Source organism: Cuculus canorus, chromosome Z (assembly GCF_017976375.1).
Source record: "Cuculus canorus isolate bCucCan1 chromosome Z, bCucCan1.pri, whole genome shotgun sequence".
Lineage (NCBI taxonomy): Eukaryota > Metazoa > Chordata > Aves > Cuculiformes > Cuculidae > Cuculus > Cuculus canorus.
In genome coordinates this window covers 3,948,351-3,964,947 of record NC_071441.1, presented here as the reverse complement: position 1 = coordinate 3,964,947, position 16,597 = coordinate 3,948,351, and the positions used below count along the sequence as shown (strand labels likewise).

Here is a 16,597-nt window from a genome sequence, read left to right as displayed (position 1 = left end):
ATCCTTTTCAGAACAAACTTACAAATTTAGTAAAATCCCTTCAATGCACTAGAAAATTAATTGCAGAATGAATGCAGTATATTGATAGTAAATTGTAGAAGTACTGACTTATTGTGAAGGACAGAAATGAAACTAGGTAAGCAGAGCAAACTGGAACTAATTATCAAAGCTGGCTAGACGCCAAAAATTGATTAAAAAAAAAGAAAAAAAAATGGAAAACCACCCCTTCTATTTTCACTGGCGTTTCATTTCACTGAAATTTTCCAGAAACAAGAGCCCTGTTGTATTCTGGTAATAAAGCTCTTGTTTTGGGTAAGATCAGATTTCTATCACGTATTTAAGTACCTGGCTGGTTTAGGACTAGAAGAGTCTCTGGAACACTGATCTGAGTCCCATTTAGAGCCTTCACATTCCAGTTTAACTACTGCTAACCCTGGCACCTTCATCATGGCAGTGCAATCATCAACAGAGATAAAGGCTTCCCAGGACTAACACTGCAATTAAAACATCCACTTTGGTTTAAGCAATGTGCTGTTGTGACTGTAACAATCCAGGACTTTCTAGTTGTGGTACAGTAAAAAAAAAAAAAGTCAGAAAAAAAGAATAGTGGGTTTGGATAATGTAGTAAATTGGTTTGCAAAGATTAAATTAAATTAAATTTTGTTTACATTCTATAGTAAACTTTTTTATTTAGTTTGTATGAAGGTCCATTTGCTTCATTTTTTTTCCAAATGTATCTAGGCCACTGAAAACTGTATTTTTCTTATAGGGTCAAGAAAGTGATGGAGAGATGTATGAAGACATAAACGACATCAGGTAGCAATTCTAAACTCTATAACCTATTATATCTTCATTACTAAAATCTTGCTAACAGATATGCTTTTCTTCTGGCACAGAAATGTTATTCCACTGCAGTAACTGCCAGGTGTTACTGTGTTCAATCATTTCATCTAGGGAAAGTCAGGTTGTTCACAGGTTCTTTCCTACTTAGATCTGTTATGCCGTGGGATGGAAAAACTCCTGCAATAAAACCATGCGGTTGCTGTGATCTAGATAACAGAAGTCTGATTTCTGTTTTAAAGAACATGCCTGTATCACTGTTTGGAATTACAGCCTAGGATGAAAAATAAGCTCAGCCCCCAGGTACTATGCCCCCAGGTAGATCTTTTGTCATGGTTGTTTTTCTTATTTTCTTGACAAATGTACTTAAAACTCCTATGAGAGGCTGGATTTACATTTTGCATGGCCTGAGTCCCTTACAATAACTACAGAGCCAGAATATGAGCTCTGGTCATTCCTCTGCCATTTAGGTCTTTACTTTGAGGAGTGTCCTGCCCTGCTAATGCCTAAATGTATAGGATTTGTTGTATGACAATAGCCAAAGAAAAGCTCTAATTCCCTTGGAATAAGCAACAGCCTGAAGATCCCACACAAAAATACCTTGTTTCAGATGTGGAATGACTATCAGCAAAAATTTATTGTTGAAAATAGTTTTAAAACTGTATAACTAACACAGGTGATCCTCATTTAGTCTCGTTTTTAATGTTATTTGAGCATATTGGTTTAGCAAAATTATCAAGAAAGGAAAAGGAGAGAGCCTCAGTCAGTTCCACGGGGTTTGCAAAACATCTCTCTTCCAGCCAATTTGTCAGCAGCAAGTGGCAGAGCAGCAGCTATAGTCCTAATTACATCCTAGGACCCAGATTTCGGTACCATCCAGCATATAAGGCACAGCAAGCAACATACCCTGGCATGATATATATATTGATGGTATATTTATGATGTATTGCAGAAGACTGTCATTTGAGTGGACTGCTATGATAGGTCACAATTAGGTTGAAAGCCACAGTCCAGTGATAGCTCAGGCTACAGTTCAGGCTGCATCAGCCGCTGATAAATGGGTAAATATTTAGCTGTTGCAGCCTGTGCCGCGGCACCTAGACTGCTACTAGTTTCCCAGCTTGCTTGTTTGGACATGCACATGTAGAACCAGTCTGTTACCTCCAGATAACCTTTCTTGGCATGCTGTCCACTTGAGGACAGCCGCTTTAAATTATATATGCAATGTAAGAGAAAGGGCTGTTTGCTTTATCTGTTGCAGTCACACTAGGGTTTAGAATCTGTAGCTTGGATCTAACTGAGAGAATTCTTTTTCCATCACATGTACTTCTTGATTAATTTTGGGTAAGGAAGGTCTAGTGAGCTTCTTTTCACTGCTGCATTCAGTCCTGACAATGCACTTTCAGATCATCAAGGGAAAAAGAGAAGAAGCGGGACAAGGAAGAAAAGAAAAGAATGGACCAAGAGAAGAGAGAACAGAAGGAAAAGGAAAAGAAAGAGCAGGAAATAAGGAAGAAATTCAAAGTAAGCTTTTTGCTTTGTAATCTTGTGAAAGGCATTTAAGAAGCATTTTTTAGCATTGTCAAGTTCAAAATACGTTTCTAATCTGGCTACAAAACTATTTGTCATGGTAGGTAGTTCAAATGTCTGGATAAATTTTGAATAAAAAATTAAGCTATCCTTTTATGTTCGGCATAGGATTGACTTAAGGCTTTGTATTGAGAGTAATGACATTTTTTCAGTGCTTATATTATTCTGTTAAATTCCCTTCTCGTGTTCTGTCCATATTAAAAAAAGCCTTAAAAAACATATCCTTTTACTTTTCTGCTTTAAAAGGCATCAAAAGTTCTTAATCAAAGTGGGAATTTGATCCCACACAGTTGGTGGTTTTTGCTTTACTGGACTGAGGTACTACAGCAGTGATTTATCCAATAGCATATACTAAAGATATCACAAAAAAGAATCCTAAATTGGAGTAAACAGTGTGATCATGTTTTGCAAGTGATTGTAGGATCATTTATAGAGTAGAATGGTAAGTCCAAGGCATTATGTCGTAGACTTATTTATGTTAACAAACATTAACTCACATGATTAATTCTGGAACTGCACGGGGCTGCCCAGTGGAATTAAATGCATGTCTGTTTTGTGAACCTGTGAAAGGCTCCATAGGTTAGCCTAGTACCTGTATTGCTGTGATTTCTCCAGTCACTTCTTCAGTTGTTCTACTGCTCTGCAGTTGCCCTCTTTACATTCCTGATTATTAATTTAAGCTAGGTAGCTGCAAATAGGAAATGATGCCTTTCTGTTTATTTGCCTATGCTATTTAAAACGTCAGTGAAAAGAATAATCATCAATACAGTTACTTTCTCTTTCATCTGAATGTTTGGGAAATAACTCATTTTGCCACATCTGTGATTTCTTTCATTGCTATTTCTCTGCAGTTAACGGGACCCATCCAAGTCCTTCATCAGGCACGAGCTTGCGTTGACCACAAGGGAGGGAAGAATGAGCTGACCTTCAAACAGGGGGAAGAGATTGAAATAATTCGCCTCACAGACAACCCTGAGGGAAAGTGGCTGGGCAGGATAAAAGGATGTTGTGAGTTCTGTTTTTTCACTGTGCTCCTGAAAGTTTTCACTGTATGACAGCAAACATGAGCATTACATTAAGGAGGAGCCTTACCAAGGCTGTCGCTGGCCACCAAAGTAAATAATTCACAAAATCCTCCCATCCTTAGCTGGCATGCAGCTTCATTCATAGTGGGAAGTTATTCTACAACATAATGTAATGTCTACAGACACTAGAATAAGTTCGAAACAATATTTTGGATCTTCATGGACCTATTGAGAGGTAATTTCATATCAGCCTTCAAAAAGCATCAGAACCTGGCTCTATACGAGTAACAGAGATAACATTTTTTCATGTCTTGTATTAAAAATTACATGGCTGTTCCTAAAATCATTTCTGATCATTTAAATAAAAGAAAATAAAAACAACCAATGTGCTACCAATTTGAGGGGAAGACACTAAAAAAGCTGGGTTTACTCAGAAGCAGTGAAGTGGTGGATTTTCAGTTTTCAAGAAATGTATGAGCATTTTTCATTTTTGAGGAAATCAAAATGCTCAATTTTGTACCGGCAGTACACCTTTCTAAAATTTTCCTCAGCAGATACAGAGTTCCCAATATCATGTCAACTGCTCTGCTGCAAGTTTCTCCTGAGCCATTCCACCCACAGGTATAATTAGATGTTTTTAGTCAAGATCCAGGGACAAGAGGATAGCAATGCTGCTGCAGTGTGTCTACCAGCCTGAAGCAAAATCAATGCCAACAAAGCGTCTTTTCCTCAGAATGACTTCTCAGAATCTTTATATCACAGACAGTCCTAAAATGTGCCATGAAACTGCAGTGGTCTCAAGGTCAGATGAGAAAGGGAGCTTGCTCCATGATTCCTGGAGAGGGTGTAGAAAATTATTCGGCTGTAAATCAGAAGCAAACAAAGGTGAGGTTAACTTGACACCAGCTGGGGAGGGTTTGAGAAGAGATCTGAGACAGATGTGAGATTTGTATTTGTGTGCAACCTGAAGTTGCTTGTGATGAGACGTTTCTTTGAAAGTTTACAAAGGTCATACAATTCAGTCACTGATACTGAATCTTTTATTAAACTCATCGCTTTATGAGGAGATTTAAAACTACCTCTGCCTAATTTCATGGTTTCATTCATTTAGATGGATACATTAAAACAACCATGGTGGAGATTGATTATGATTCTTTAAGAAGAAAGCAGCAAACACCTGCCAGAACTCCTGTGAAACACACAGAGACTGACCAAGAAGTTTATGATGACGTTGGAGAGCAGGACGGTAGTAGCAGGTATGTATAAGGCATCCATGAAAAGGAGCCAATGATTTACCCCAGTCAGCCTAAAGAGGGGAAGTTTTACAAAAATTAAGCAGGCTCTTGGTCACAAAAGAACAGCCATTTATACCAGAAACATCTAACTGAGCTATTCAAACTTAAGTAGTCAGAGAAACAAGAATGGATTCTGGGATCCACCATCTATAGCACTTGCATCCAGAAGGAATCCAAAGTGTTGGAAGAAGACTTACAGCATTACAATCCAAAAGAGAACAAAACACAAAACAAGTAGGATTACAAATCACCTGCAGGAAGTGCAATTTACCATCCCTCTCTTTTCTTGCTCTGTGTTTTGAGGTCACACACTGCCTTTTCTAACATGCAAGAAGAAACGACTCAAAGCAGTGGGAACACACTGCACTGGGGAACTCCTGATTACCCTCACTGCTTTCAAACTGTGATTCTTCCTACCTCTTTCCTTTTGGAGAGATGGGACTTCTGGAAGCATGACTAGGATAGCCCATCAGAAGAGAGTGTGGCAAATGTATTTATTCCTGAAAATAAGGCCTATAAAATCCCATGAGATGGCTATGAGCTATAATTTTTTTACTTCATCAGAAGCTTCTCCTTTATGGCACAGTCCCACTGTATTTGCACTGCAGTGCTACCTTGCAGGCTCTCTACTACAATCTGCCATATTTTTCACATCAAATAAATCAGCAGCTAGAGGATTGCCATCTCTGGCAGTATATCAGTCTTGCTGGCAGGGAAATATCCTAGAGATCTTGTGACAAAAGTCAAGGCTATCATATGACTCAACACGATGGTGGTACCTCTGTTACCCGACCTCGCTTAAAAGCCTGCTTCTGTCATGTGATGCAGCAAACCAGCATTCATTCTCCACTGCGTGTCCTGATGTGCCGAAGCACATACTCAGATAAGAAATCTGCATATGGGTGTGCAGGATTTCTGTGTGTGGAACAACTCCCTTGAAACACTCAGCCATAACACCTGCTTTTTACTGCTTCCCAGCAACTTAACTTAAAAGGCCTAGCTGGAATAAAGGGAATGCAGATGGCTGGCTGCTGGGTGCAGCTGATGCTCAGCTGCTAGAACATCCCCATGAGCTTCAGAAACAGCTCTTGGAAAGATCTGCCTTCGGGCTGGCATTCTTTGAGCAGCTAATAGAGTTTTGCATCTGATATTTTTTAATATTGCTCCATATCAGCTTTCCTCCTTGCACACTGGTCTTACAGCACCGTGATCTAGCCAGAAGAGTTCCTTTAGTCGGTTTAGGTTTAGGTAATCTGAGTATTAGGTACTTCATTGCGGAAGTATCTTTGGCCAATCCTTTTCACTATGGCAAGCTCTACAATTAACCACATCAATGCAAGGAATTTAGAAAATTTATCGAATTCAAAAGCAAACAAGAATACTTACACTGTTGCATACTAAAATAATAGTGTAAGGAACTTGGAAGGATGAAAGAATAGCTCAGATTCGTTAAATCCTTTGAGCTGTATTTTGACATTTTTATCTTCTCTAGCAATTAATAGCATTCTGCTCAGTTTATGAGCATGAATTGTTGGAAGGTTTGACATATATCAACAAGTTTTGAAAACATTGTAAGAATGCCGTACTGAAAAAAGCATCTTTACCACACAGTATTATTTTATTTTCAGTGGTATTTTTAGTATTCCAAATGAATAAGTGATTAGGATTGTTGTATTTCAGCATTTCTTGGCACAGAAGTTTAACAAATATCTTCTTTTGATGTATAAATTTAAGTAAGGCCCTGACGTGGCAATAATCTCAGCTACTGTGGACCTATCAGGTATTTTTCAATTAGTGTTAGAACACTAGGCTAAGATGGAACCCTTGAAATGTTAGAAACATGCAGTTGGAGGTCTAAAGCATCACCCAATGAAAGCTAGTTGAACAATAAATTAATTTGCTTACTATTTCATCTCAAGAAAATCTCCTTAAAAGGGATGAATCTAAAGAGTATGATGTACTCAATAGGTTTCGGTCAGATTATATTTTCACTTCCATTAAGTCTGACTACATGATATCCTCTTGAGATCTCTTCCAACATGAATTATCCTTCAATCTTAAGCCACATTTTGTACTTTAGTTTGAAGATATCAACAGATACAGAAAATATATTCTGAATTACTGCAAATTAGATTCTAAAGTGCTTTCATCTGACTTGTAACTAATTATTTCCAAGGAAAAAAAGACAGAGTATTTTTTCCTGCTTTACCTGAATCTACTAAAAGTTAATCCCTCCTCATCTAAGAGCTAGCTCACTTGTGAATGAGATGATACATTTTCTTTAGATTCAGTGAGAAAGCAACTACTATTTGACTTTAATTGTGAGTGCGGTAAAAAAACAGAAAAAAAAGAATTGGCACATTTAGTTCTTGCCCGTAAAAACACACAAGCATGAGCCTAAGCTTCCAGTGCAGAATTTGTAGCGCTCAGCTGGCAATGTAGACAAGTACCAAAGCCAAAAGGTTTAGAAATAATAACTAGAAAAGTGATGGGTGGTCATGCTGTTTTCTTTTTCCAAAGGATGACTGTTTTTAACTAAAACATCTCATTTGCTTTTCCAGTCAGAGTGGTGGTCGAAGTGGAGCTGAAAGTAAGTTCTATATATATATATGTTTCCAGTGTTTCTGTGTACTGCTTATCTTCAAATCCAGACCTCTGTTCCTTCCAAATAATGCAGTAACTATCCATAAGCACGCTAAATGTTAGCTAAGAGGCAACAAAGAGGGAGGTATAATGGCCAAATTAACTTTCTTTCCACCTGTGGGAACATAGCAAGTTTTGTCTTCAGATACCGTGAATCATAAGCATGCCAGAAGATAACAAAACTTTAATTTTTTTTTTTGTATAAAGGTAAATCATCCCCCAAAACAGCACAGATCTAATTGACAAAGTATTAACATGACCAAGATGTTTCGTGCAGCAGAAACCCATTTCTGAAATAGCCAGCAATACTAGCAAATAGAGCTGCATTTTACTGTCGGAGTTAAGGGGCACTTCAGCTTCAGTGATGCTCAAGAGTACTGACTTGTATGACTGCCTAAGTTTCATACTGTCAAAAACACACATACAAACCCAGTTTTCCCTTTGACAGCACATACATTTATGTAGCTCGCTCTGTTGATCACAAGAGCACAGTTCAAACACTCAGCTTAGGGTTTAGGTACTAGTCATGGCAGAAGCATCCCCTGGCAGTTCTGGATGAAGCTGCTGCCAGCTAAGTACAGATATCAGTGACTACTCTGACCAGTCACTAGAACTGGACATGGAGCTAACCCTGCATTAAAGGAGCTGTTGCTCAAAGGTCAGATCTGAGACGAAAATCAGGAGCTTGCATTGCACTTGCCTCTTGCTGCAGTGGATAAACACAAGATGCCACTTGCTGTAAGTGTTGGTCTGACATCAATCACCAGGAGAGTCATACACAAAAATATGAAAGTCATAAGTAATCATAAAAAAAAAATCCATTTATAATTTTATTGGATATAGTGTAAATGCATTGGTTTTCATTATTCGTGCTCTTGTGATTAGCAGTACCACATTTAAATGCTGTGGATGTCATTCCCAGCTGGGATAAGTCTAAATCACTGTTTTAATAAATGACCTGCGCTGATGTACAGAAAGTTTCCATGTGCAAGGATATTGCATAAACTGCACACATATCTAATTTACTTAGGAGGTTAATAATGAATACCCTGTTCAGCAACAGTCAATATAAAGTATATTAATTCACTGTTTGATCTGTTGAAGATATGTTCTCACCTCCTCCTTCTGATCAAGACATTTATGATGGGATTGATGATGAAGATACTGTAACTAGGTGAGTTTTTATAGCATTTAAATAATCTTCTTCTTTAACAGAGTATTTTATATTCAGATTTTAGTATTTTTTATTTAGGCATAGTAATTAGCAAGTATTAGGATAATCAGCAAGTAAGTATACATCTGGATGGATTAATGAAGCTAAAAAAGGGGGTTCTTTGGTCTTCTGGAGAAGTTTTGTTCTGTACTTAATTTTGCTATGACAGCAAAAGAAGCTGCAGTCATAAAAATCCCCAAATCCCCACCTAGACTGAACAGCTCCGAAATGAAAATAACAAACAAAGATGTTAGCTTGCTGAGTAGCAACACGAAAACAGTAAGCCACTAGATTAATATCTATACCTACAAACATATCTCAATATCTACAAAAGGCCTAACATACATATTTCTAATTTGGCATTTTAGTGTTTAGAACTCAGGCAAGCGTCTTCACCTTGTGGTATAGACATTGTTGTCATTAATGAGGAATATGTGAATCAGTGGAGATTTTAAACTGGACCTTTTAAAAAGAATGTTACATTTTACACTATGATAATTGCATGCATACTCCAAAGGTCTGTATCGCAGGATGAAGATAAGAATGGTATCTGGTCCTGGGGAATCTTGAAGAGGCTAAAAGTCAAAGATGAGAAAAAGAAAAGTGTACGAGAAAAAACAACCAAAGTCAATGGGGCAGAAGATAATGGAGATTCGTTGTAAGAGTGTGCCAGGAAATCACAGTGCACACTAACTAATTCTAATAAAGCAGTGATTACGTGCTACTAACATATCCTCACAGCAGCCTAACGAATCATGCATCAAGTTTCAACTCAGGATGATACTTTCCTGCAAAAATAACTGACTTCCTTTCTTTTCTCCTGCATAATATATATAATTGTCTCTTAACAAGTTGTATTTGTTGCATAAGTCTGGTAATTAAAATAAACCAAAAATTTATTTGGTGAGGAGCACCAAAATGACCCTTTATCTTTGTGCCACTCCAGTGATGTAAGTGTGCTATAACCTCAGTTAAATTGTACTTTGTTCATCAGTACAACCTAGCTGAGATACATTGCTAAATCTAGTCCCACTAATCCAAATTTTAGGAATAATATGCCAAACAGAAAAATATAAAGATTGTCTTCTAACACATTGCCTAAAGGTTAGCAACTGTCATTTTTACCACCATTTTCTTTCATTCGGTTCTAAACCAGTTTACTTTGATTCAGTGGTATAAAAATACACTTAGTCCAGGAGTGTCACTGGTGTGAGTGGAGTTTCAGAATGTCTGGAGATTATTTGGAGACCTTGAATTGCAAGTTTTTTAAATTATTTAAATGATGCAAAAGCCTGTTAATATGACATAAATACTAATGAGCATATTTTTTTTTCTAGCATGTCTCCTTCCACAAAGCAGTCTGGAAAAGGTAATTAATAGTCTATTGTTCAGTCTCTATATTGATTCCTAATCCTTTTTGCTGTATACATTACTCTTTATCATGCTAGTTGCAAAAATACATCCAAGGAAGGAAACAGGATTTCCCATTGATGATCCAGTTCCAGCAAACAAATCTCAAATATTGTGACTGTTTTAACTACACACAAGGAGATAGAAAGACATTGCAAGCTCTCTGGAAAACAATTTGATATATTTTTAAGAAGTCATGTAGTTTCTATGTGAGATTTCCACTAGTTCATTTTATCTGACATTAAGTATGAATACTTAATACTCTTGAAAAGAAACATTTAATGCAAGACTTCAAAAGGAAAAAGAGACTCCTGTTGTTATTTTTAGTACTTGCAATGTCTTTGTAAGATAAGATATAAATATCAGCTCAGCTATAGAATAAATAGCAAGTTCTTACAATTTTTGAGGCTCCTGCCTGAACTAAGTTCTAAACCTTTCATCCCCTCCTGTGACTTTTCTAACCATTGATATGATGAGTTGAACAACTGCTTCCACCTTACAAATACGCTGACTGTGACTCAAAGTATATTCTTGGAGTAAGAAGTCTTTTCACTGCTTCGGCATTGCAAGGTGGCCTAAAAACTAACATACATGTGATTCATATCCACTTCTAAGCAATGCTGCATTGACCAGTGGTTAAGAAGTGTCTGAGGTTACCTTAACATTGAACCCCAAAAATATACTTTGATGCAACACAGTGGGAAACAGACTAATTAAAATAAAGATTAAAGGCTACTGCGGCCAACATGTGCTAAAACTTGTTTCAGCTTAAGAAGATTAAAGTATCAGTGAATACCTATTGTTATTAATAAAGCGTCTTATTCTGAAAAGGTTGGCTGGTGCTTGTTTTGCACAGTACATTGTGCAAAACAGAGAACCCATAGTTACTGCAGAGGATAAATGGCTACAGTACGTGCTGTAATTTCTTGTCAACTTAGCCACACTACCCTAGATTGTTATAGAATGTATTCACTATGCAAGGATCGCATAATATTTTTCCACTCTTCTCAACACTATTGTGTTTCAGATTGTGAAGACAATGATGTCTATGATGATGTAGATTCTTCAGACTTCCCTTCACCACCTGAACTCAAGCAAGTGAAAACGGGAATTACTCCCCTGATTAGAAATCTGTAATACACTGTGAAACATTTTTAAAGTATTTACTGGAGACAGATTGCTACTAATATATGCGTTTAGTTCTGTGGTACTGCTTAGTATCTCTGTATTCTCCTAAATGTAGTGTTGACAATGGCAGTTGAATGCTTCCTGCCTACATTTCAGATAGAAATAATAATTAGACTGCAGAATAAATAAGCATGCTTTGAATTTCAACAAATCCAGTGCCTGATGGATAAGAGGTAGAAATGAATGCATGGCCTAAAGGTACTTCGTTGCAAAGTCTCTCCATGCAGTCTTCTTATCAAAATCTGTGAACTGTTAGGATAAGCACTCCATCCCAGCTGCAGTAGTATTTTAAGAGAAAAACAGGTAGTATTCTGTTTTATAAGTATGAAACACATCTGGAGGTGTGAGATTCAACCTGAAAAACTTCTATCCCTGAACTCAGCAGTTGTGGCCATCTCTGGAGCACAGATGTGTTATGAGCACAGATGCATTGGTGGCGATGACTGAAACACGTCATATTCTGTTATCTCTAACTCCACTTGGGTGGAATTATAGAATGCATTACAATAATCTAGTTTGGAGGCATTAAAACACAGAGACTTCTTTGAATTTTTCATCCAGAGGAAGAAACGTAGCCTTCCTAAGCTAAATCTAGACTAGTTCACACCCATGCATATGTTCCTCATCAGTGAAACTGTCATCCGTAACTCCTACAGAGATCGGGAAGGCTCAAAAAGTAGAGTCAGACTTAAAATTTCCAGGTACAGCATCAGGAAGGGCAGTTAGGGCATGAAATCCTTCTGTGCTCTTTGACAGAAGTCAAGACTATCAGGAATGTGGAAAAAAAACCCAACAGAACTTGAAATGGGTCACATAATGTAGATTCCCTGGTGTAGCGTGGTCTTCCATGCGAATATAGACTAACACAGCTGCTATACAAAATGCTAAGATGTTCCAGCTGCCTTCATAGTGGGACGTGTTACTCAGCCTATTGCCCAAAGATATATAGATGTCAAAAAAACTGCTCCTTGCCTAGAGATTCTAAAGTGATGAGTATCATTTACCTGAACTATTTTTTGGTAGATTTAAAGTTCTCATTGTGATAGCAGCTAGATACTTTGAATAATTTCCCATATTTGCTTATGTAATAGATATATTAACATCAGAACTTATTGAAAGAGAAAATTGGGAAAGACAGCCTGAACTTCGTTTTCTTTTGAAAGTAAATCTGTATTGTATTATCCATATTAGTTTTCTAGAGCAGTAAAAACTTACTGAATACAAATGAAGGTAAATGCATCTTCACTAAAATTATAAGGATGTCAATACCTCAGATGTTTTGCTAATTCTGGTTTTATCTGTAACCTCTTGTTTTAGTTCAAAATCAGCAAGCCTTGGAAAATTTAAATCAGATGAAAAAGATGCACAAAAGCTTAAAAAGATAGAAAAAGAAGAGAAGGAGTTCAGAAAAAAGTTCAAAGTAAGTTTTGTTCAAAGAAAGATTTGTTCAGATAAAATATAAACATTAAAATATCTGTGTGGTGTCCTCTGATTTTTATTTTCCAATTCATAAATAATCCATCATTTTGCCTTTGAAAGGTGAACTATTGCTACTTTTAAAAACAGTAATCTGAGCATTTGTAAGACCAAATGGCGAGTATGGGCACATAGTACATAGCACAGAAAATTATTTGCCTAATTTTAAAACATGTAGTAATGAGTGAAAATATATCCATAAAAAAAAATGCCTGATCATAAGCTTTACATTGATGTTTTGTAACTACCATCTCTTTATTTTATTTTTGCAGTTTGAAGGTGAAATTAAAGTCCTTTACTCTACCACCACAGTCCAAGATTTGCCCCAGAGAAGATGGGGACCTAAAGACTTACAAATTAAACCAGGAGAGTTTCTTGAAATTATAGAAAGTACGGATGATACCAAGGTCCTGTGCAGGAATGAAGAAGGAAAATGTAAGTTTTATTAAAAGGCTGTCCTACAAATGAAATTGCCAAAGACTGATTGAGTCAGAATGTGTAAAAAGACCTCTTCTCTGCCATATTAAAGCAGACCCTAATACCTGTCTTTTTCCTTGCCCGATGGTTGACAAGAGGGATATTGTTGTTATTTTATTATTGCATTTTAAGAGTGGCTTGCCTTAAAAATACTAAAACTCCAATAGACAAGAGATACCAAATGTGAGAAAAAGAACAACTTAGTTATGTGAATCTCGCTTTGCTTCAACTAAGATTAACAGATGTTTTTATTGCTTCTGTCTCTCTCTATTTGACAAAAAGACTACAGCTATACTCCACAGGATCTAGCAAAAGTATAGTAAAATCCTTGCTGCACCTCTGGGAAGCACTTGACCACTGACTGCAGACAAGGGAAAATCAATAACAATATTCTTCCTTTAGATTGATAGAGATGGAGTGCAATCTTTTCAACAGGCTGGGGCTGGGCGCGGGAAATGCTTAGGAGCTTCACTCCTGAGTCCTGAGCTGATCCAATGCATATATCTCTGCGGGCATGCCTGCTTGTTTAGGGAGCTGCATGAGGCCTTTCAGTGTTTCTTTGAAACTTGGCCAAGGTCTGCTTTGGCAGAAGTTTTTTGCACTTCTGGAGAAATCTGGATCTTCTGCTGTCGGTTTCAATTTCTTAATATGCTTCTGTAACAATATTTTTCAAATCTCCTAATGAAAATTCAGTTTGTGTAGGAACAGGCAACGTTCAAAGCAGCAGCTTTCTTCCATTCACCTTTACGTTTTACATCTGACCTATGTCAAAGACAGTCCAGTGCTATAAAACTCTGAAAGGGATACGGACACTTTGAGTTTTTTCCCCTCTGCACTCAATTGTTGCGGTCTAGAGTATTACCCTTCTTCCTGGCAGGCTTGCAGGGGGAGGAAAAATTCCTTGCATAACAACACATATGTTTCTCAAAATATGAATTGGGGTAATGTATCTACTTCCGAAATAGCAACTTTCAATGCCGCATTTTTTGAATCCAGCTAATAACAGAAGAAATTAGTTCATGCTGGCTGGTTTCCTCACATAGTCTTCAAAGCCTTTCAAACAGTGACAGGAGCTACTGATTTGCTATGCATAAAAGAGCAAAACAAATAAAAATATCCTTCCTGACAACTTCTGAATAGCTCTCTGCCAATTTTCACATTAATTACTTAAGTTTGAATCCTACTTCAGTAAAACGCATGACAGTTTTAGTTTATTTGCACTAGTTGTTCTAGTTCCTTGTGTCCTGAAGCTGTTATTTTACCTTTTGAAGGCTACACAGGCTGAACATCAACCATTAAATATGTTTTTGTTACCTTCTTGCACACGAATTCTTCCATTTTATTATTATCTTCCACAGTTTCGTGTCTCTAACAAAAATTAAACAAAATTACAAATTATATAAAAATCTTTTATTGCCTCTTTAAGCAAGGGCTGATCATCTTAGGAACATATTCCACTACCACTTATTTTGTTATGAAATTATTTAAAATTTCTAAAGTCAAACAAGGAACTGATTCTTATTAACCCTCTCAAGTCCCTTCTTAATGTTGCCTTGGTCTGACTCACGTACCTTTTCAAACACAGAAAAATCTTCAATTCAATTCCGTAGATTTTGCTTAAACATTACGATATAAATGGACTTCAGTGCCTGAAAATGTAAGTTGTGTCCTCTCTAAGCTTCCTTTACAATGTCAGAGAGCAGATGGCCTCACGTGTTAAAGCTTTCAGTGGCATTGGGTAATCATGCAGGAGTGTGCCGACCTTCTGCCTTGCTCTCTACAATGGAAGCTACAAAAATATGAATAAATTAGAAATAGAAACTTCAGATGTGTAATTTTGGATTAATAAGTTTGAAAAGGGTGGGAGATCAGCAAGGACTGTATCACCCACAAATTTAATGGCTAGGGACCATCGGAGGAACTGAGATTACACTTTGCAGTGGAAGAACTGATGTGCACATGTGGCCAGCAAGCATGCTGTGCTTATACACCATGACTGTAAGTGAGGAAATTTTTCTTTTATTTCACATAAGAAAATTAAAAGAAAAAACAGGGAAGATTATGTTAGCCAAATTATTTTAAATTATTCCTGTTGAGACTTCAGGAGTCCTGGAAATTATTGAACTCAGTTTAAAGATAATTTTAAAAACATTACATCTTTTAATAAAAAATAAATAAATCTGTGCCTTTATCCCAAATAATAAGATCTGAGGAAAGACAAACAGACTAAGAATATCCTGAATAGACAGAGCTTTCCCTATGTGCACCGACTTGCAATCAGCCTGAGTGAACACAGGTGACTGAAAATCTGCAGCACTGGGTTCTCTGACTATTGAACATTACCTGTAGTTTAATACTTTTAGTAAGCAGAAGTTAAAACAGAATTTATGTAAGTATCAAATCTTCATTACTCTGAGGATATAAAGACAGACGAAGCAAATATTACGTTGCATAGCTGCAATCAAATAATATATTCATATAACTATTTTTTCATTCATGTAACTGTTAAGCCTTAAACAGAAGTTGAAGCAGATTATTGTCAAATAAATACTATCACATGAAATTAATCACTTTTTAGGCAACCTTCAGCTCTAGCACAATACAGAAGTTTTCTTTAAAAATACAGTTACAGATCCTGAAATGGGAAATTCAAGTTAGAATAAAATTAGGGCTTTGATATAAAAAAAAGGGGAAGAGAGAGGAGAGGAGTCATGCAAATAAATTTATTCTAACCTATGAATTCTGTATGAATTACTACAAAACTGTGATTGAATTTCTCCTTTAGAACTGTGCTAATTTTATACCAACATACCGATGTTTAGCTACAAATACATAACTATTGTTATGGCTTGTCTTTGCTTGTTATATGTTATACCATTTGACAAGTTTTTCAGTAGGTAACTTTTACCAAGGACAGCAAGTAAGTTTTTCAAGGTATTATGTATATTGAAGAAAATATGTGCATTTTTATCCAATTTCATTAGTAATGCAACAGATTAATAGAATAATTTGCAAGTGAGTATATTTTCTAAGATATTTCCATTACCTATATAAGTAGTTGTTATCAGTATGATACATTTAAAATTTTGTAAACCATTACAGTTTATGATAATTAATTGGTGTATAAATCTTTAAATACATCTTTGTCCCTAGAGGAAACTATACACATTTCTGTTATTATTATAAATCTTATTGTGTGGTTATTATTATGCCAAATTTTTGTGCCATAGTTTGTGAATTGTACTATATTTTGTGTTAAATCCTATTTCTTCACACCCCACTTATGCAACCAACAAAGTAAATATAAGATGAAAACCTAATTTTGCAATGCAGCAAGAGAAATGGCATTTTATGAATATGAAACATACCTGGCACAGCAGAAATCTAACTGGTCTTGGAGCTGCTGTAGTAATCTGATTCCTTCTTTAAGGCACCATATT

General features: G+C 36.5%; 1 protein-coding gene across 1 annotated transcript in view; it reads left to right on the top strand.

Annotated features, from left to right (window-relative positions):
- Window positions 1-16,597, top strand: part of FYB1 (FYN binding protein 1) — a 66,389-nt gene that overhangs the window by 45,874 nt on the left and 3,918 nt on the right. The window contains exons 8-18 of the mRNA XM_054054989.1: window positions 770-816; window positions 2,247-2,364; window positions 3,282-3,438; window positions 4,567-4,711; window positions 7,312-7,340; window positions 8,498-8,567; window positions 9,124-9,264; window positions 9,944-9,975; window positions 11,044-11,149; window positions 12,522-12,624; window positions 12,953-13,115. Coding sequence (XP_053910964.1) covers window positions 770-816; window positions 2,247-2,364; window positions 3,282-3,438; window positions 4,567-4,711; window positions 7,312-7,340; window positions 8,498-8,567; window positions 9,124-9,264; window positions 9,944-9,975; window positions 11,044-11,149; window positions 12,522-12,624; window positions 12,953-13,115 — 1,111 coding nt within the window. The remainder of the gene's footprint in view (window positions 1-769; window positions 817-2,246; window positions 2,365-3,281; window positions 3,439-4,566; window positions 4,712-7,311; window positions 7,341-8,497; window positions 8,568-9,123; window positions 9,265-9,943; window positions 9,976-11,043; window positions 11,150-12,521; window positions 12,625-12,952; window positions 13,116-16,597) is intronic.